General features: G+C 41.9%; 1 protein-coding gene across 1 annotated transcript in view; it reads left to right on the forward strand.

Moving 5' to 3' along the window:
• The window catches only part of LOC142931823 (inactive phospholipase D5-like), a 38,365-nt gene extending 23,504 nt beyond the window's left edge, over positions 1-14,861 (forward strand). The window contains exons 2-10 of the mRNA XM_076075941.1: positions 3,660-3,796; positions 9,903-10,089; positions 10,688-10,796; positions 11,089-11,216; positions 12,550-12,747; positions 13,177-13,313; positions 13,441-13,606; positions 13,751-13,841; positions 14,344-14,861. Coding sequence (XP_075932056.1) covers positions 3,660-3,796; positions 9,903-10,089; positions 10,688-10,796; positions 11,089-11,216; positions 12,550-12,747; positions 13,177-13,313; positions 13,441-13,606; positions 13,751-13,841; positions 14,344-14,861 — 1,671 coding nt within the window. The remainder of the gene's footprint in view (positions 1-3,659; positions 3,797-9,902; positions 10,090-10,687; positions 10,797-11,088; positions 11,217-12,549; positions 12,748-13,176; positions 13,314-13,440; positions 13,607-13,750; positions 13,842-14,343) is intronic.
• Positions 14,862-16,691: the final 1,830 nt, after the last annotated feature.

The following is a 16,691-nucleotide window of genomic DNA, read 5'->3' on the forward strand; positions in this document are numbered from 1 at the left end:
AAGCCTTTAGTTAACAGCAGTGAACACACTTATCAAACAAAAAAAGAGAAACATGATGAAGAGCATTAGCTTAACGTGGGTTTGTAGATGCATTGGTATTTAACCACCTTTGCACTAGATTGGTTTTTAGCTACAATCTCCATCCAATTCAGCGACAAAATCCCTTTCTCATCCGCTTTTTCTTATTCTTTCCCTTTCTTTTTTCTCTCTCTTCTCTTCTCTTCTGCACGGATGGAAACTGGCTGCACTAAAAGCAACTGTCTCTTCAAACGCTAGCCACAAACTCATCCTGTCACCAGGCGATCTCTTGCTCTGCCCGACCTCCTAGCGTCCACACAACATCTGCAGTGCCCAGAGTGCTCATAAGACAAATTAGACCAGGATGTGTTGCTCATTGTTTGTTGGTGTGATGCAAACTTCTCTTTCCCTCCGAGCAGCATGGCTCTTTGTTCTCACCATGTCGTTGGCAAAGAGGAAATGCTCATAAGAGGATAATTGGGCCGCTGTGCACTCAAGCTGTATGGGCAAATTTGAGTTTCCTCCTCGCTGTATGGTGACATGGCAGCACAACAAACTGAGACAAAAGAAAAAGTGAGATGTCTACACTGTCTGTTCTACAACGATGTAGCCTACAGCAATGAGTCGAATGTGTCAATCATGCAACAGATAGCAACGGGCAGACTTAGAGGTTTGACAGAGAGAAGGCCTCTCTGGCCTGACTTTCACTTCTGCCTGCGTATGAGACAGAAACAGTGACTGTGTATTGGTTTTTGTGTGTGTGTGGCACCGTGCCATCCACCTTGCACAGCCATTTTTAGATGGACTTTGGGGAGCTTTTTAAAACAACCGTCTAGCAGTCTCACTAAATCATGTTATTTATGACTCTCTTTTTTTTTGTAACTCTCTCGAGGCAATATTTGCTAGAATTTTATACCATATGCTGCTGTAATTAACTGCCACTGTAAACAGCCAAAACACCTCTCAAAGGCACCGGCACATGAAAATAGAGCACAAACGTTTGTACATGTTAGCTTAGAAAAAGAGAGTTATTGATGATACCAGCTGGATGCTTCAGTGCTCAGTTTAAAGTGAGGAAGCAATATGGCAAGGAGAGTGTTTGACCATCAGCTATCCCAAAAAATGCCTTGTTAAAGGATCAATACACGACATTTAGAGCATTGTCATAGCAGCAGCAGTTAACGCTTTTAGCACCAGTAGCCATGACCCGCCGTCTCAGGAGTAGCCATGTTGAGAGCTTTTGAGAAGCAATCGAAATGCTTAGATTCTGGTATTGTGCACCTTCAAAGGGTGCATTCACCCAAATTACAAAAAGACATCTTGCCACGCAGATAGTTTAGCCTTCATGTGCTACTGTAGTAGCTTATACTTTCTTTTCCTTTCCATGAGTATTACATTCAAACAGAGTTTTTTTTATTCCTAAACAGTTGCTTTGAGGCACTACATCCTGTAACTGTGTATTGATCCCTAGCTGTGCTCCAGTGTCAGGTAACACCGTCCCTCGTGAACACTTTGCGTCTGACCTCTTTATACATACCTGCCATGATGCACATACACATCTGATCACATGTGAATGCAGCAGCTGGGAGACAAACACTTGAAATATGAGAAACGTGCAGAGCTTGATTCTATCCTGCAGGTAGACCTTCATCCGTTATAGCTTTTACGTCCGTCATAAGGTCTGGCAGATGAGTGACGGATTTGATTTAGCCTCCATTTAGCCTGCGAGTGTTTGCTGAGCATGCTTTTGTTAGGTGCCTGTGGCTCTTTGATGTTCAATAGAGAGGAATGTTTCCTTTTTTTCTTCCTTCACCTGCATTTTTCCAATCAGGTCTGTGGAAGTGAAGCAGTTGCTTTGTGGTCAGGAGGTCATGCCTTTAAACTTCATGCTGTTGTCGCCCTTTTGCAACCATGAATGAGACACAGAGGATCGAGAGAGAACGAGTTGGTTGATCAGACAGTGGCTGCCCATAGGAATCATACACCAAGAAATAGAAAACACTATGTCAGACATCAGCTCGGGCAGATGGTTGTGAGGATGAGAGTGTGAAGCTAAATGTTCCTGCGAGTGTCTCTTTGGTCCACTGGGGACACTTCATTGACTGGCTGGTAGATTCATTTAATTCCCACATGGGAACCAATGGTCACGAATGTATTTAGCTACAATAAACACAATAAAAATAACCATGGCTTTGCGTGTGCGCGGCTCTCAGAGGTCGCTGGCGTGTGATATGAGATTTGACTCTGAGGATAATGAGTCTGGCTGACTGTGCTAATGATCTGCTGTGTTCAAGGATAATTAGTCGTGGCTCTTCTTGGCAGGTTTCAAAGGGATCAGGATACATTTGTTATTGTTTCACAAACAGTTGTTCTATTGTACAAATCTATTGTGCATATTGAAAGCATGAGTGAGCAATGGCTGCAAGGCTGCAATAGATACACCTACAGCACTGTGTTGCTTTCAATCCAGGGTTGATAAAAATGTAAATGTAATATCACGAAATAAATACTACACTAATTATATGATAGATAATGATATACATTTTACATTCTTAAAATAGGAACAAGAGTTTGTGTTGTTACCTAAGCAATGTGAAAGCTTATATCTGTACACTAGTGTAATAATGACTACTGTATCAGGTAGTAATCAATACACCGATCTCATTTCTTCACATGTCATGGAAGGACAAACACAGGAGCATTTAATAACAAGAACAATTATTGATTTCCATTTATCTGCTCATCGACTGCAGCATTATTAATGTTGTTGTGGTTTGGCTCAAAGCACTTGGTGAAGGTTAGAGTATAAGATTGTGGTCTTGGTAAAATAATCAAAAGGTCAACACTGATTCGAAAAACTTGTTTACTTTATAAATATTTAAAACCACAATCTTCCCAAAGTGTCCCACAACTTGTGTGTGGTACAAGGATATCGCAGTGACTTGATTGCCAGTGAACATATTTGCTGCCAGCCATTACATTGCTTTCAAAACGTATTAGACAAAACAAATTAGCAGTACTTAAACGTAATTTCCAGGACACAGGGTCTGTTCTATTCTCAGTTTGTGTAATACAGAAAATGAGATCCGGCTAACAGAGCCGTCTCATCACCACCAGAGAAGTGGAAATGTGTCAAATTAAAAGGAAACAATGGCTTTATGTAAAATAACCATAACATAGTTTACCAGTTTCATTTATCTTCACATCCTCATTCCCCTTATAAAACATGCTGAGCCTTACTTTGGTCTTTGTCCAAATATCTAATGTTAATGTTTGTTTCTGTATCGATCGCTTTGTTTTGTTAGTCGCTGTCTTTCTCTGTCTCCCTCCTTGCTCTCTACTCTCTTCCTTCCCTCTTTACTTTCTTCTCCTCATCCCAGCCTCGTTTTCTTTATATGAAAGCCAGAACTTGCAAGGTCATACGTAGACCTACATCTTTGTGTTAAATTCCCCTCTATATCATGTTATGACCTGCTGAGCTGTGCATTAAATCAGAGGTTGTGTCAGCCAGAGCCACCAGCTAATGGGAGCCAAGGTCTGGGCACTTTGGCCTTGTTTTTACAGTAGCGATGAAGAGAAGAAAACACAGCTTGCAAATCAATGTTGTTCTCCTTCTCTCTCTCTCTCTCTCTCTTTTGCAGTCTCAGCAGAAGTGCGTTGTGATCTTTGCCTTGGTGTGCTGCTTCGCCGTACTGGTGGTGCTGATTTTCTCTGCAGTGGACATTTGGGGCGAAGATGAAGACGGGATCACAGAGGAGAACTGTAGCAGGAACTGCAGGTGAGAACTGCAGAACCACAAACACACAATTCATTTTCAGTGGTTCCTAACGTTTGCCTTTTCGACACCTCGTCGCAATTAACTTGTGGCCTTAATGGCGGTTGTCAGCCCCGTGTTAAAACACTGCAGGGGGGGGGGCTGCACTGGTGAGGTGCGCTGCTTCAGGGACTTTGTGTTGGGTCAAAAGTTGAGCCAGGTTACATTTTTCCAGATGACCCTGCATTTTTTGTTTTCTGGAGAAACTCTGTGCTGTCTTTTTGTGGGCACATTTAGAGAGAGTATACTGTTGAGTATACAAAGTAAAATATGGTACATGCCAAGTAGCACCAATACAAAACAAATCTGTGCTGCCTCAACCTGATCCTATACTGTAGCCTCCCTCACTACGCTGAAATGATTACCAGGATCTTCTGAAAGTTACTTTATACCAGACTTTAGGCAATTTTCCTCCTATTTAAGTTTTAAGAATATGGATCCCAAGGAAAAAAAGCCTGCAGTATGTCTTGGTGGTCCAGAGTGAAACTGGCTGATCAGCAGTCATTTTCTCTTCCTTTACTGGTTCCCCCTCCATTAGACTCCCAATTTACCATTCAACCTCCAATTACTTCCCCCTCTCTCTGCCTCTTTTGTTTTGTCCGTGTCCATCTTGTATTTCCCTCCTCTTCCCCAAATCAGCCATTTAACAACCTTTCAGAGAACTCTATCAGGCATCCCTCTCTTCCACTTAAGGCTGAAAGTGTAATCCAAACTTGTAAAGCTGAATTAGACTCCTCTCCTGCTGTGAAGGACCCCTAAAGCCTGAGGGAGAAGAAATGAGAGATAAATACGAGGCTTAGGGAGGGTGATGGGTGAAGGAAGAAGAAGAAGAAGAAGAAGAAGAAGAAGAAGAAGAAGAAGAAGAGGATAGCAGGGTATTTGGGGTTGGAATGAGTGAAGATGAGCAGATTCATCAGCTGCTGTTTGCAGCTCAAGACACAAACGCATTTTAGAAATGTGTGCAGTCACTTTCTCAGGGGTGCACCGTTACTTATATCCCATAAGCTGAATAATGAACTTTCACTGCAACATTCATCATTGGAAAGACCGATAACGTGCGTGCAAGTGAGACATAATTGATATTTTCCTCAAACCGAGTTCCTGTACAAAATAGGGAAAGTGATAGATTACTGAGACTGACACGGGCGCACTGAGGCTTGCTCATGCTCACTTAAATTCCTAAAGGTGCTTGTAATTTATCAAAGTAATGCTTGTAAAGCCCTTTTCATGAAGATTATTCAGTGATTAACTTCAAAATCATCCCTATTTCTTCTCAACAATCTAAATACAGCATACTGATCCTCTGTGTTGCCTTGTTTTGCATCTATTAAAAAATATATATTTTGAGCCTTTTAGCAGCCCAAATAATGACTCAGCAGATATTTTGTTTGTGATTTTGTACGTCGCACACAGCTGTTTTGTTATGTAAATTTCCCTTTAATCTATTTTTCCTGCATAATGAACAATGCTAATGCTTGCATCTCAGGGACAGGAGACGTGGGATGAGTTGCTGCTGTGCATCTGCGTTAGAAAATGTCTTACTGATGCAGATAGATGATGAAGATCACTTCATGTCTTTGTATAGCAGTACAATCAAACACATCATTTATTTGATTTATAGTATTCCCTCTGAGGAGGAACAATTTCAGCTGTGATTGCAGTAAAACATTATTCCTCTTCACATCAGTGTGTGTTATTTGGTTGTTGGAGCAAAGTGGTAGCAGTTTACACCCTCTCATCTGACGTATCCCTGATGTACATGAGTAATTGCCTGGCGTCAGACGGCTGATAAGCAGGTTAGTATTGATTTACAGTTGCCTTGTGGAAGGGCAGAACCAACGGAGAGCCAGACTTACTGCGTTTCAGAATTTTGTTGAACTTTTAGCACCCAGACAGTCGACTGCTTCAGGATACAACTTTTTTTGCTCTTGAAGCAAAAGAAGTCAAGCATTAGTTAGCTAACATCAGTTCAGCCAGCTAGTTCAGTTGGTTATGCTACCGTTACACCTGGTATTCTGTTGGTGTCAGAATTTAGTAACTAATACTTCAGTGATGCATAAATCTCCACTTAGTAAACAGATGTGTTCAAACTTCAAACTTCAAAAGAGATGACACAACCGGTTCCAGGAGAACACACCACACACACACACACACATTTCAGACTTCAAAAACACCATATAGATCTGAAGCCAACACAAAACAAGAACAGCAACAGCCGGATTAGAAAAACAACTGAACAAGGCACAAATATTCATCTACTGAACTAACAAAATGACTCTCTTAAGCGTGTAGAGTCTGGCTACATCTAGCGGTGAGGTTGTAGATTGCAACCAACTGAAACTTCTCCCGTGTGCCACGGTGGCCGCCGTGAGAACACATAAACAGATCTAGAGTTTGGTTTGTCCTTTCTGGGCTACTGTAGAAACATGGCGGCCTGCTCCGTGAAGAGGACCTGCTCTGTATTTAGATATAAATTGCTCATTCAAAGGTAACGAAAACTCAAGGATTGTTATTTTTAGCTGATTATACACTAAAGAAAACATACTTATTAATAATATATTCCTTTCTGCCAATAGATCGAGACACAACTGGGGTGAAGGTAGCTTAGCGTTGGCGTCTCTGAGACTCAGCGACGAGTATCTGGAACAGCAACGCATACATTATGGTCTATAGTGAGCTCTGATTAGTGGGTGCAAAGTATTGGCCATTTATCAAAATGTCAGGGAACACCCAAGAAAAGCAGTCGTGACATACAATGTAATAAATGAAGCACTTGCAGTCTACATTCATTTCCATAAAACACATCATGGGAGGATCATGGCTAAAGAAACATTTCATTAAGTGGCTCATGTTTCAAGTAATGGTTAAAATTTACATATAAAGTGTGCTGCATACTATGGCAGTGTTGTCAATGAGACATTGGACGTGACATTTAGCCACCTTTAAAATGAACAGCATGCAGGGAGCAGAGCAGCAGCAGCAGCCTGTGATACCCATATTAATGTCCTGCAGTACACCCAGAGCTCAGGGCAGCTCATGAGATGGTGGATGATATATATCAGATGTCAGGGCCTGGCACAGCTCATGCTGTCACTCGGTACAGCAGGAACACAGCATCACAAGCATTTACATGTGTAATTAGCATTTTTACATACAGTTTCCTAACAGTGAATTGCATATGATGAGTTTGTTTAACATTTAACCTGACAGCTATTTAATAGTGTAAAAAATGTTATTATGTTCTGCTTTTTGGAATAAAACATCAGGACGGAGACTTTATCATTTTGGTCCAACTGCGTGAACCTACCACACTGTGAAGATGTGAATCCTTTATCAGTCAGAGAGTGAGGGATTTTACATTCAGACTGTCTCATGTATGCACACACACACACACACCGCAAAGTTTACACCACTTAGGTATCGGCTGCTGTGGATTAATCACACCCTTGATGGGTTTTAAAGGAGGGGGGACCGGCAGTGGGCATCACAGACCGCATAAATCGATGAAGCCCTTGCAAGCAGAGACGACTCTTGCTTTCTCCACTTTTAATACCAAAGCCTGTCTGCCTGTTTAAACAACTCAGACGCACCATTCATCAAACCTCCAGGTCATTACAGTGGACTGAGAGGATTTCTTTCAAAATAAGATTACCTCTCCATCGCTTCCATCTGTTTTCCATCCACCCTTGTTCTTCCTCATTGTTAGGTGTTTACTGTAGCTGCCCTTGTTTCTGCCGTCTTCAGAACAAAGCGGACTCTCCGCTGTGTGATGAGAATGTTAATCTTCTCTATAATTTCATCCCATCCCGCTGTGTTGGTTTGTTTGTGCCTTGTTACACTCCTCTTTTCATTTTACTCACTCTGTCTTCAGTCCGCAAGCTCTGTGGCTGACAAGCGGAAGAACATCCGACCTCAGCAACACATGAGCCAACTTTACTCGAGATTCTCCAAAACTTTGCTTCACATAAGATGTTGACTGTCATTTCAATGAGGAGAGATCAGCATGTTATGAGCACAGAGGGTGTGACCCCTACAGTTTGACCTTTGGCCACTTTCCAAAACCTGACTTAGCTTTACTTTGGCCAGGAATACATTTTCAAGCTGGGAGCTGGCGACTGGCCCCTCAATGGGATGCAAGTACATTATCACCTGCAGCAAATGCTCTCACCAGTGTGCCCTTGAGTGAAGCACTCGAAAGACACTGAGCTCTCACAGTTCAGCTGACCCTGTGCGCTGACTGGTCCTAGTGCTAAGATCCGTTTGGTATTATAGAGCCCTCGCCAGGGAGTCCGCCGGCACAGACTCAGAAATATGACAAAACAACACGACAACAATCGTTTGTGGACTGCCGGTTTGTAGCCTTGAGTTTGTCATTTTTGGCCATTGCCATCTTGGACTTTGGCCGTCGCCATCTTGTTTTTTTTGCAACCAGAAGTGGCACAAGAGGATGGAGCTAAATACAACCCAAAAGCTGAATAAGATTTCATCACCTGAAAAGAATTGAAGAAGGCTTACAGCTCACCTTTCAATCTAATGTACATTGTATTGATTTTAAATTGTGAACAAAATAACAGGAACATTATTTTGATGCATCATATCAAGAGATGAAATAAATCAGTTATTTCTTTTATCACTTCTTAGTGTGTGCAGCACATGACTTATTCATGGGACCAACCAGCAAAATGAATAACACATTCAGTCACAATGGCATCCTGTCTATGTCTGCACTGATAACAGTAATGGTTTTGAAAGTAGGATGTCGGTAGATTAAAATAATAAAGTCATGTTTATTAAGACTATAGACACTATAGACATCCTCTAACTCCTCCATGCTCTAAGGAGCCAACAAACTAAATATATTCTAAAATGCATCACCTCACGAGGAATTGAGTGAAGTCTTTTGCAGAAGTAGTTCTGAGTTTCTTGGAAAGCATTTTATCCAGAAACTTAATCAGCCATTGAGGTGCAGAATTTATGTCAGAGTTTGCCCTCAGTGAACAACCTCTCCACATTTTTATTTCTCTTATAACATCTAGCAGGCAGAAATCGATGTCTAAGCCAGATACAGAGAGCATGTGGGGAGCAGTGGAGCTTGACAATAGGCTGGTTCTGTGTGGCTGCAGATCTAGGGCTGCCACAGCTAATTCAGTCTGTTGACTCCAGCGCTAATGCCTCTGTCGCTTTCAGGCATTCTGGAGGAGCAAAATGGGAACTGGAGATACATTAGTTGAGGTCAGAGTCATGGTTGGCCAAATAAATTGACTTTACACCTTGGCAGAAAGTGCCGGGATATTCACAGGGATATATACAAAACGTCATACTGCAAAACAACTGTTTCACATCAATACACTTTTCAATTTGGTGGGACAGTTTTATGATAAAGAAAAATACCTGACTGCACTGAAGCTTAAGGAGACAATCTCAAGGATGTATGTTTATTCTGTACGCCATGCAGTCCACTGATTCCTTCAAACAGATTGATATCGCCTCCGTATATGAATTAAGTATGCCTGCTGTAGTCTCTCATACTGCATCAGAGTGCTGATGATTACAGTAATGCACTGTGTGATAGCTTAGGGAGTAGTGTGTATGAGAAACCAACAAGAATATGGCAAAGATATGTCACTTCTCCCTGACGTGTAATTGAATCTGCACTGCTGACAACTCTGCCCATCAACCTTACATTATGCTCAGCCCCTGCAGAGGCAATCTGTACAATATTTAATGATGCTTGGTGGAATCAAAGGGCATGTGTGGTCAAGGAATCGTAATAACTCTCATTAAGCTAACGATCCAGAGGAAGGGCTAATTTGTCAGTAGTATGACAGAAGGAAAATAACCTCATATTAGTGGCACCCAAGCTCATAATAATTCTGCTGCAAATGCAAACAGATAATTGCTTTGTGAAAGAACACAAATCTCACATTCATTTCCTCAGCATTTTTTCCATTAGCAGGTCTCTAAGGCTCAGCCTATTGATGCACTTTTGCAATTTTCTTTTGTGATGCAGGTCCTTTATTTAAAAACTAATTTACTAATTTACTTGTTATTTCTTTGTTATTTTCCTCAGAGTGGTGCTTGTGGAGAACATCCCAGAAGACATCTCCTTCTTAGACAATGGTACATCTAATCTCCCGCTCTTAGTGGGGTTGTACGACTTGCTGGACCGAGCTACCCGGGTCGTGGAGATAGTTTCCCCGCTGTGGCTCCTCAACTCCTCCGATTATGAATCCAGCTTCCAGCCTGCTGCCAGACAGGTAAAACCAGAGCGAGCCTGTAGACTTGACTCTGCAGAAGAAGTGGTGTTTATTTAGATTTTGTGTCTGTTTTACTTTTTCTCTGTCTCGTCTTCATGTCTTTGCCTCCTTTACATAATAATCACTGGTATAAGAAGTACTACGATCCTTAACCTAAAGGGGATGTATCACAAAAAACTCACTTTTTCAGTGCTTGTGGACATACATTTGGGTATCTGGAGTGCCTACCAAAAATGTATGAAATATTACAACCCAGGGAGTATTTTTTGTGGGCTGCCTAAATCTGAAAATATACGTACGATTCAACAAGCAATTCAGATGTATCTGCCCTTACCATGTGACATGCAAGTTCATTTGATTATACTGCTCCCCATCTGAGTATCTCCTCCCATGGCTATTTAAACTATTTATCAAAACAAAAAAAGAAACTAGACATCACAGTTGCTGGGAAATGTAGCACAGAAATAGCACATAAATGACCGCTGATGGAGCCGCCATATCAAAGAACATCTACAGTAAACAATACAAAAGAATCTTGTTTGAACACACAGCATGAATTTCATGTGACAGCAGATGTTCTGTGATGTGTTTCCCCCAGGGCAGGGCTCTGCTGTCCAGGCTGCAAGGGCTGAAAGCTAAAGGAATCCAGCTGAAGATCTCCAGCGGGATGATCGACTCGACTGAGCTCGGCATGCTCGCCAAACACAGTCAGCTCCCCCTCTCACTGTATTATACATTCTGTGTGTCTGTGTTCAAACATGACCGTTTACTCTCCCTATTCTTCCTCCTCAGCTCTGTAAATCTCTCAGTCTCTTTCCATCTTTCCCTTCATCTGCCTTTGTCTGTCATTTTCTTATTGAACATTGTTTGTCTGTGGCCAGATCCGCCTTTATCCCTGTCCTTGTCTCACACTTCCTTTGTTTTAGTCTCTTTGTCTTTAACTTCCTAACTTCCTAACTTCCTCTGTTCCTGTTTCTCTCTCGCTCTCTCTAATTCTAGATGCTGAAGTCCACTATGTGAACACGACAGCGCTGATCAACGGCCACCTCCAATCCTCCTTCTGGGTGGTTGACAGGAGACATTTCTACATCGGCAGCGCCAGCATGGACTGGAGATCCCTTGCCACAGTAGCCAAGACCCACCAGCACACACATACTCATACTTAAACATATGCATACTCAGAGACATTTGACAAAATGCTACATCGCAGTCTCAGTCCTGTAAATTCTGAAGCTGCATTGTAACACGCACTTACACCCTTTGTTGTAATTTTGTACCTAATAGATTTACATGAGATTTAATTACATAACAAGTGCTGCATCCCCTGATGTAGAGTGTTTTGATGATGTCCTACTGGCTCAGACTCAAAAGTACAGCGTTTTATTTGAAGTTCGCAGCCCTCTCGTGCATATGGGTGTCCCTCTTGAAAACGGCATTATCTGAAATAATTTATAATAAGGTCATGATTGCTTATTAATTGATTTGGCAAATATATCCAGATTTTATTAACACATGTAATACATAAGTCCTTTACTTTGAATAATCATTTAAAATAGATGTTTACAGGTTCCTAAAGGTTGCATTTTTTTAGATTGTGTATTTAGCTTTTTTGTCGATATATTAAAGGACTGAATCCTTTAATATATCGACAAACACATTGCTTAATGCTTAATATATGATTTATTTACTGACACATACTACACATGCAAACTTGAATTTGTACATGTTACGAAAGATTATATTTATGCATAATTCAGTGTCTTCTTCTCAAAAAGTCCTAGAGATGGAGGAGTGACTGGATGTGAGTAGTGGGGGCATGCAAAAATAGAAAGTGGCCATTCTTTTATCTTCTTCTTCAAAGCTGAGTTTCTTGCACAGTTCATTAAAGTGCGGACCCAATTGTTAGGCAGCGTTATCCATCTTTAGACACCTGCAGATACAAAGGACATCGGTCTGTTTTGAGGCAGATAGACTAGCTTGTGCCAAGTAAGCCCTTAGTATGTGGGATCGAAGCTTTATTTAGCTCCTGTAAACTCTGCAGGGAGAGAAAGAATGTCAGGAGGGAAAGTGAAGGCAATTTAGAAGCTGAAATTGAGAAGGGCCTCTTTGAAATGAAAAGGCAGCAGCGAGCGAAGACTGAAAATTGAGAACATAGAGAAGAAACGCTGTAGTGTCCTCTCAAACCCTGCTGCTGGCTGTGAGACGATGAGTGAAGTCCTGTAATGGGAGGAGACTTGGTGACAATATGGCCTGACAAGGTGACGGTGCAGTGTGTTTGTGTGTGTGTGTTTAGGTGGATAGATGTATAAAAGTGCTGAGGGAGTAAAAACAGGTTACGATTACTTGTAAAGAAGGAAATCGAATGACTGTAATGTTCAGGATTATTAGAAAGGTGCTGACGTAAACGTGGGCTGTCTGTGTGCTCATGGGGCTCTAACAGAGGTTGTGTTTGTTCTCCAGAGGAAGGAGCTGGGTGTGTTGGTGTACGACTGCAGCTGTCTGGCTCTGGACCTCCACAAAGTGTTCAGCCTCTACTGGGGGCTCCAGTACAGAGACTTCATCCCCTCCTTCTGGTCCAAGCGCGTCTTTGCCCTCTTCAACAGGGACGTGCCACTGGAGCTCACTCTCAACAGCACAAAGGCTCAGGCCTACGTCTCTGTAAGTGACAGCTATAGCATTAGCTTGTTTTGTTGATTAGCTCAGGAAAAACCTGTGTTTTTACCTGATTGATACGTGATACGGATGAGGTTGATATGCCAACCCATAACGAGGCTTACTTCTCTGCAACCTTCGTCCTCACATGTGACTGTCAGGATGAAATTAAAAAAGTTGTACAAGACAAGCACACAGATACACACATAAAACAAAGGCATCAAATCTTAATGGTCATTTTGGTGAACAATTAAGATGATGAGTTGGTTGTTGTGGGGATAATGGGGATAGAAAATGTGGTAACCACTGTGGTAATAATCATCTGGTTACACTATGCTCTGACTATCTTGTACTCGAGTTTCTTCAGAGAGGGGAACACAGTCAGCGGCTGTGCATCCTCTCAACACCAGCGCTTACTGTCTTTTCCTCTGACAGACCTCCCCGGATGATTTCATCCCCAAACATCGTACTAATGATCTTGAAGCCATTTCCAGGGTCATCCAGGAGGCCCGCCATTTCCTATATATCTCCATCATCGATTACCTGCCCCTCTTCAACCGCAACGCTGACAGGTTAGAGCCACTGTGCCGCTTTTGGAGTTGTTTTCCTTCGAAATTTATTTGGATAGGCATTTTTTTAATCAAAAGCTTGGATGCTTTGGTTCAAGTGACTAAACTCTGTGTTTGTATCCATGCCAAGGTACTGGTCCCGTATCGACGGTCTTATCCGGGAGGCTCTGATCCTGAGGAAGGTCCGGGTCCGTCTGCTGATAAGTTGCTGGGAAAAGACTCATCCACTTACTTTCAACTTCCTCTGGTCCCTGAGGAGTCTGTGCATGGAGCAGGCCAACTGCTCACTGGAAGCTGTAAGTACAAAGCCAACACGTACTATTTTTAAATCTACAGATATGCTTCATCGATGCTAGATGCACCACTGACTGTGATTGTGTCTGTGTGTGTGTGTGTGTGTGTGTGTGTGTGTGTGTGTGTCTGTGTGTGTGTGTGTGTAGAAGTTCTTCAACCCCAGAGTGCAGAGGGACGGCAGTCTCCAGGGAATAAACCACAACAGGTTCATGGTGACGGATCGAGCCATTTATTTAGGTGAGCTCATCGACTAGACTTCATGACTGTGTCCTACATGTCTCTGCTCACCTCATGCAGATCTCAACTCCAAATTGTTGCTTTTACATTAGTGTACGTGTAGATTTACACTGTCATTAATTATAGTGAGCTTTACTGTTACTGATATCCTTATTTTTGAAGTTTGGAAAGAGCCAGGCTAGCTGGTCTTTATGCTAAGCTAAGCTAATCACCTTCTGGCTCCAGCTCTTTGCTTTAACACACAGACACTAAAGTGAAATCTATCTTGTCATCATCTTCTCAACGTCTAACTCTCAGAAAGAAAGCAAAGTATTTCTCAAAATGGTCAGAGATTTCTATAAAAATGTATATTTTCGAGAAGTTGAAAACCCGGTGCTTTACAAAAGAGAATAGTCTTTGATTCAGTATGTTTATTCCAAAAATATTATTCGCTCATGTTGGCACAGCTTGGTTTCTTAAGTGGTGTGGTCACTTCTTTGTTTCTTTCTCTGTGACCTGACAGGTAACTTGGACTGGGTGGGGAATGAGTTTACCTTTAATGCAGGAGCAGGCCTGGTGATCAGTCAGCCAGAGGGCTTCGAGGAGAGGAACTCTACGGTGGTGGAGCAGCTAAGAGCTACATTCGAGAGGGACTGGTTTTCACCATACACCCAATTACTGCAGGCCAATAACATCCCCGTCTGCAACAAGCACCAGATCAACAGTGGACCAGTGCCTATCAGAGCGGGCCAGCACGATAGCGGACCAGCACCAATGAGACACAACCACAAAGATGATGGACAGACGCCAGTTAAAACTAAGCACCATGACGACAGAACAAGCAAAATTGGTCACCAAGGAAAGGCCAGTGGACTGGGGCCAAGTATAGACAGTTACCAAGAGAGGGGACAAGTCAAAATGAGTCACCCTGACAGCAGACAGGTACAAGTCAAAAGTAATTACCGTGACAATCCAATGGATCCACCCAGTCAGCCGGCTGAAAGCAGCGGCAGCAGAGAGATCTTCAACGGATCCCTGTGACAACCAAGCATGATGATGAGAACTTCCAGTAACCATGGACTTAACACACTGGGTCTTTGTAGCATTCTATTGTTGCCATTTTGAAGAAAACAAAAACTTTGAAGAGTTAAGTAATATGTGGTTTGAAGGACTTGATCGTGTTCACGGAGGAACTCAGGAAGGAACGTAAACTCACCTGCAGTCTCGCACTTTTGATGGATTTCTTTTAAAGAATTAAAGAAACACTGATTGATACACTGTAATAATAACTTAGAACCATTCTACTTATGTAATAACTTTTTGCTCATTGTTGAGATCTCTTAAGAAAAGGATTGATTGCCTAATTATGATATGTCACTTTAGCTGTTGTGTGGCAGTCATCTTTTATCACCCTTTAAAAGGGGGAAAGATGCCTGGATGTCTATGCAGAGATGGGAAAGCAGTGAGGATGTGTAGCTGCACTCGCTACATTTAGCATCAAAGATGCACTTCAAAGTATTGGAAGAATCACTACACTTAGGCCTACTGTACTCCGATTGGTTGTGGATACTTTGGCCTCATGTAGACCAAATCAACCTAAAACTATCAGTTATATAAACTGTTCATTTATTCCAATGTCAAATGGCATTAAAGAACAAGACAACCTTATGTGTACACATTAGGTTTTTATTGTTGTCACACTAAAACCTGACAAGCATTACCATTGGTCCTGTAATGGATATAACCCCATAACTCATTTTGAGTGGTGACCCACAGTTGAGGAGCTGGGGCTCTAAAAGGATTGATTAAATCATGTCCACCACGTCTGAATTTCAATACCAGAAGCACTGAACACACGACACAGACAGCGGTTACATAATCCAGGACATGATGTGTCATTTATCGCCCCACAGCGCCATGTGTATCAAGATGTTCTGTTTTATGGAGGTCATAATTGAATTAGATGACGCACCTATTCTGCGTCATCTGTTGCGTTTATTACAACAGATGACGTTTTTATTTTGTGTTTATTACATGACACCAAATGCACCGTGGCGTGGAGTTTTTTAATCAGTAGCCGCCATTGAAAAACTACAAGTATGTTTCCCTGGAGGAAGAGGGGCTATTGATCTGGTACGGCCCTTATAGAAAATCAATCCAGTTCTAATATACGAACCCAAGGAAAATGAGACGAATTAAATAGATATCTACAGTATTCTTTCAAATGCACTCTTGTGACTCATTGAACAAATAGGGACCAGAGGGTCTCTGCTGTCAGCCAAATCAATACAATGAATTTTTAACAGAGCTTGACAGTTTCAGTTGCTGCAGTTTAACCTCAAGGACGTTGTTGCCTGTAATGTCTTGCCTGTTACTGAACATATATTACCTTTACCGTGTGGAGGTGGACATACAAATACATGATTGTTAGTAGAGAACAACTTATTAACTTTTGACTGAAAGCTTGTAGCGACTTTCATTTGCATTTTTGAATGATTGCATGTCAGTTTAAGACCTTTACACACTCTTTTCCGTGAGCGTTTTTGCAACAATGCTTGTGAGTTTGTAATGTAGGAACATTTTTTTAACTTCCAAAGCCATGTCTCCATGAACAATATGTAGGGTGTAATGGTCAGTGCTTTAATGTAGGAGGAGCACAGGTGAAATGAGGGTTTCGTCTGAATTCACTTAGCAGGAAGAACAATTGCATGTTTTAATTCTGCAGGGAAACTGAAGTCCGAATACATGGAACGTTTAGCTGGAACCAGAAATAATCGTTTATTTCGCATCATTTTTGGTGGATATCGCCAGTATTCTGCGTACAGTATTTGTGCCTGCTCTTTTATTGCTACAGGTTAAAGCCACCACACA

The sequence above is a fragment of the Anarhichas minor genome, unplaced genomic scaffold, assembly GCF_050575085.1.
Source record: "Anarhichas minor isolate MPS153535 unplaced genomic scaffold, ASM5057508v1 ptg000054l, whole genome shotgun sequence".
NCBI classification, from domain to species: Eukaryota; Metazoa; Chordata; class Actinopteri; order Perciformes; family Anarhichadidae; genus Anarhichas; species Anarhichas minor.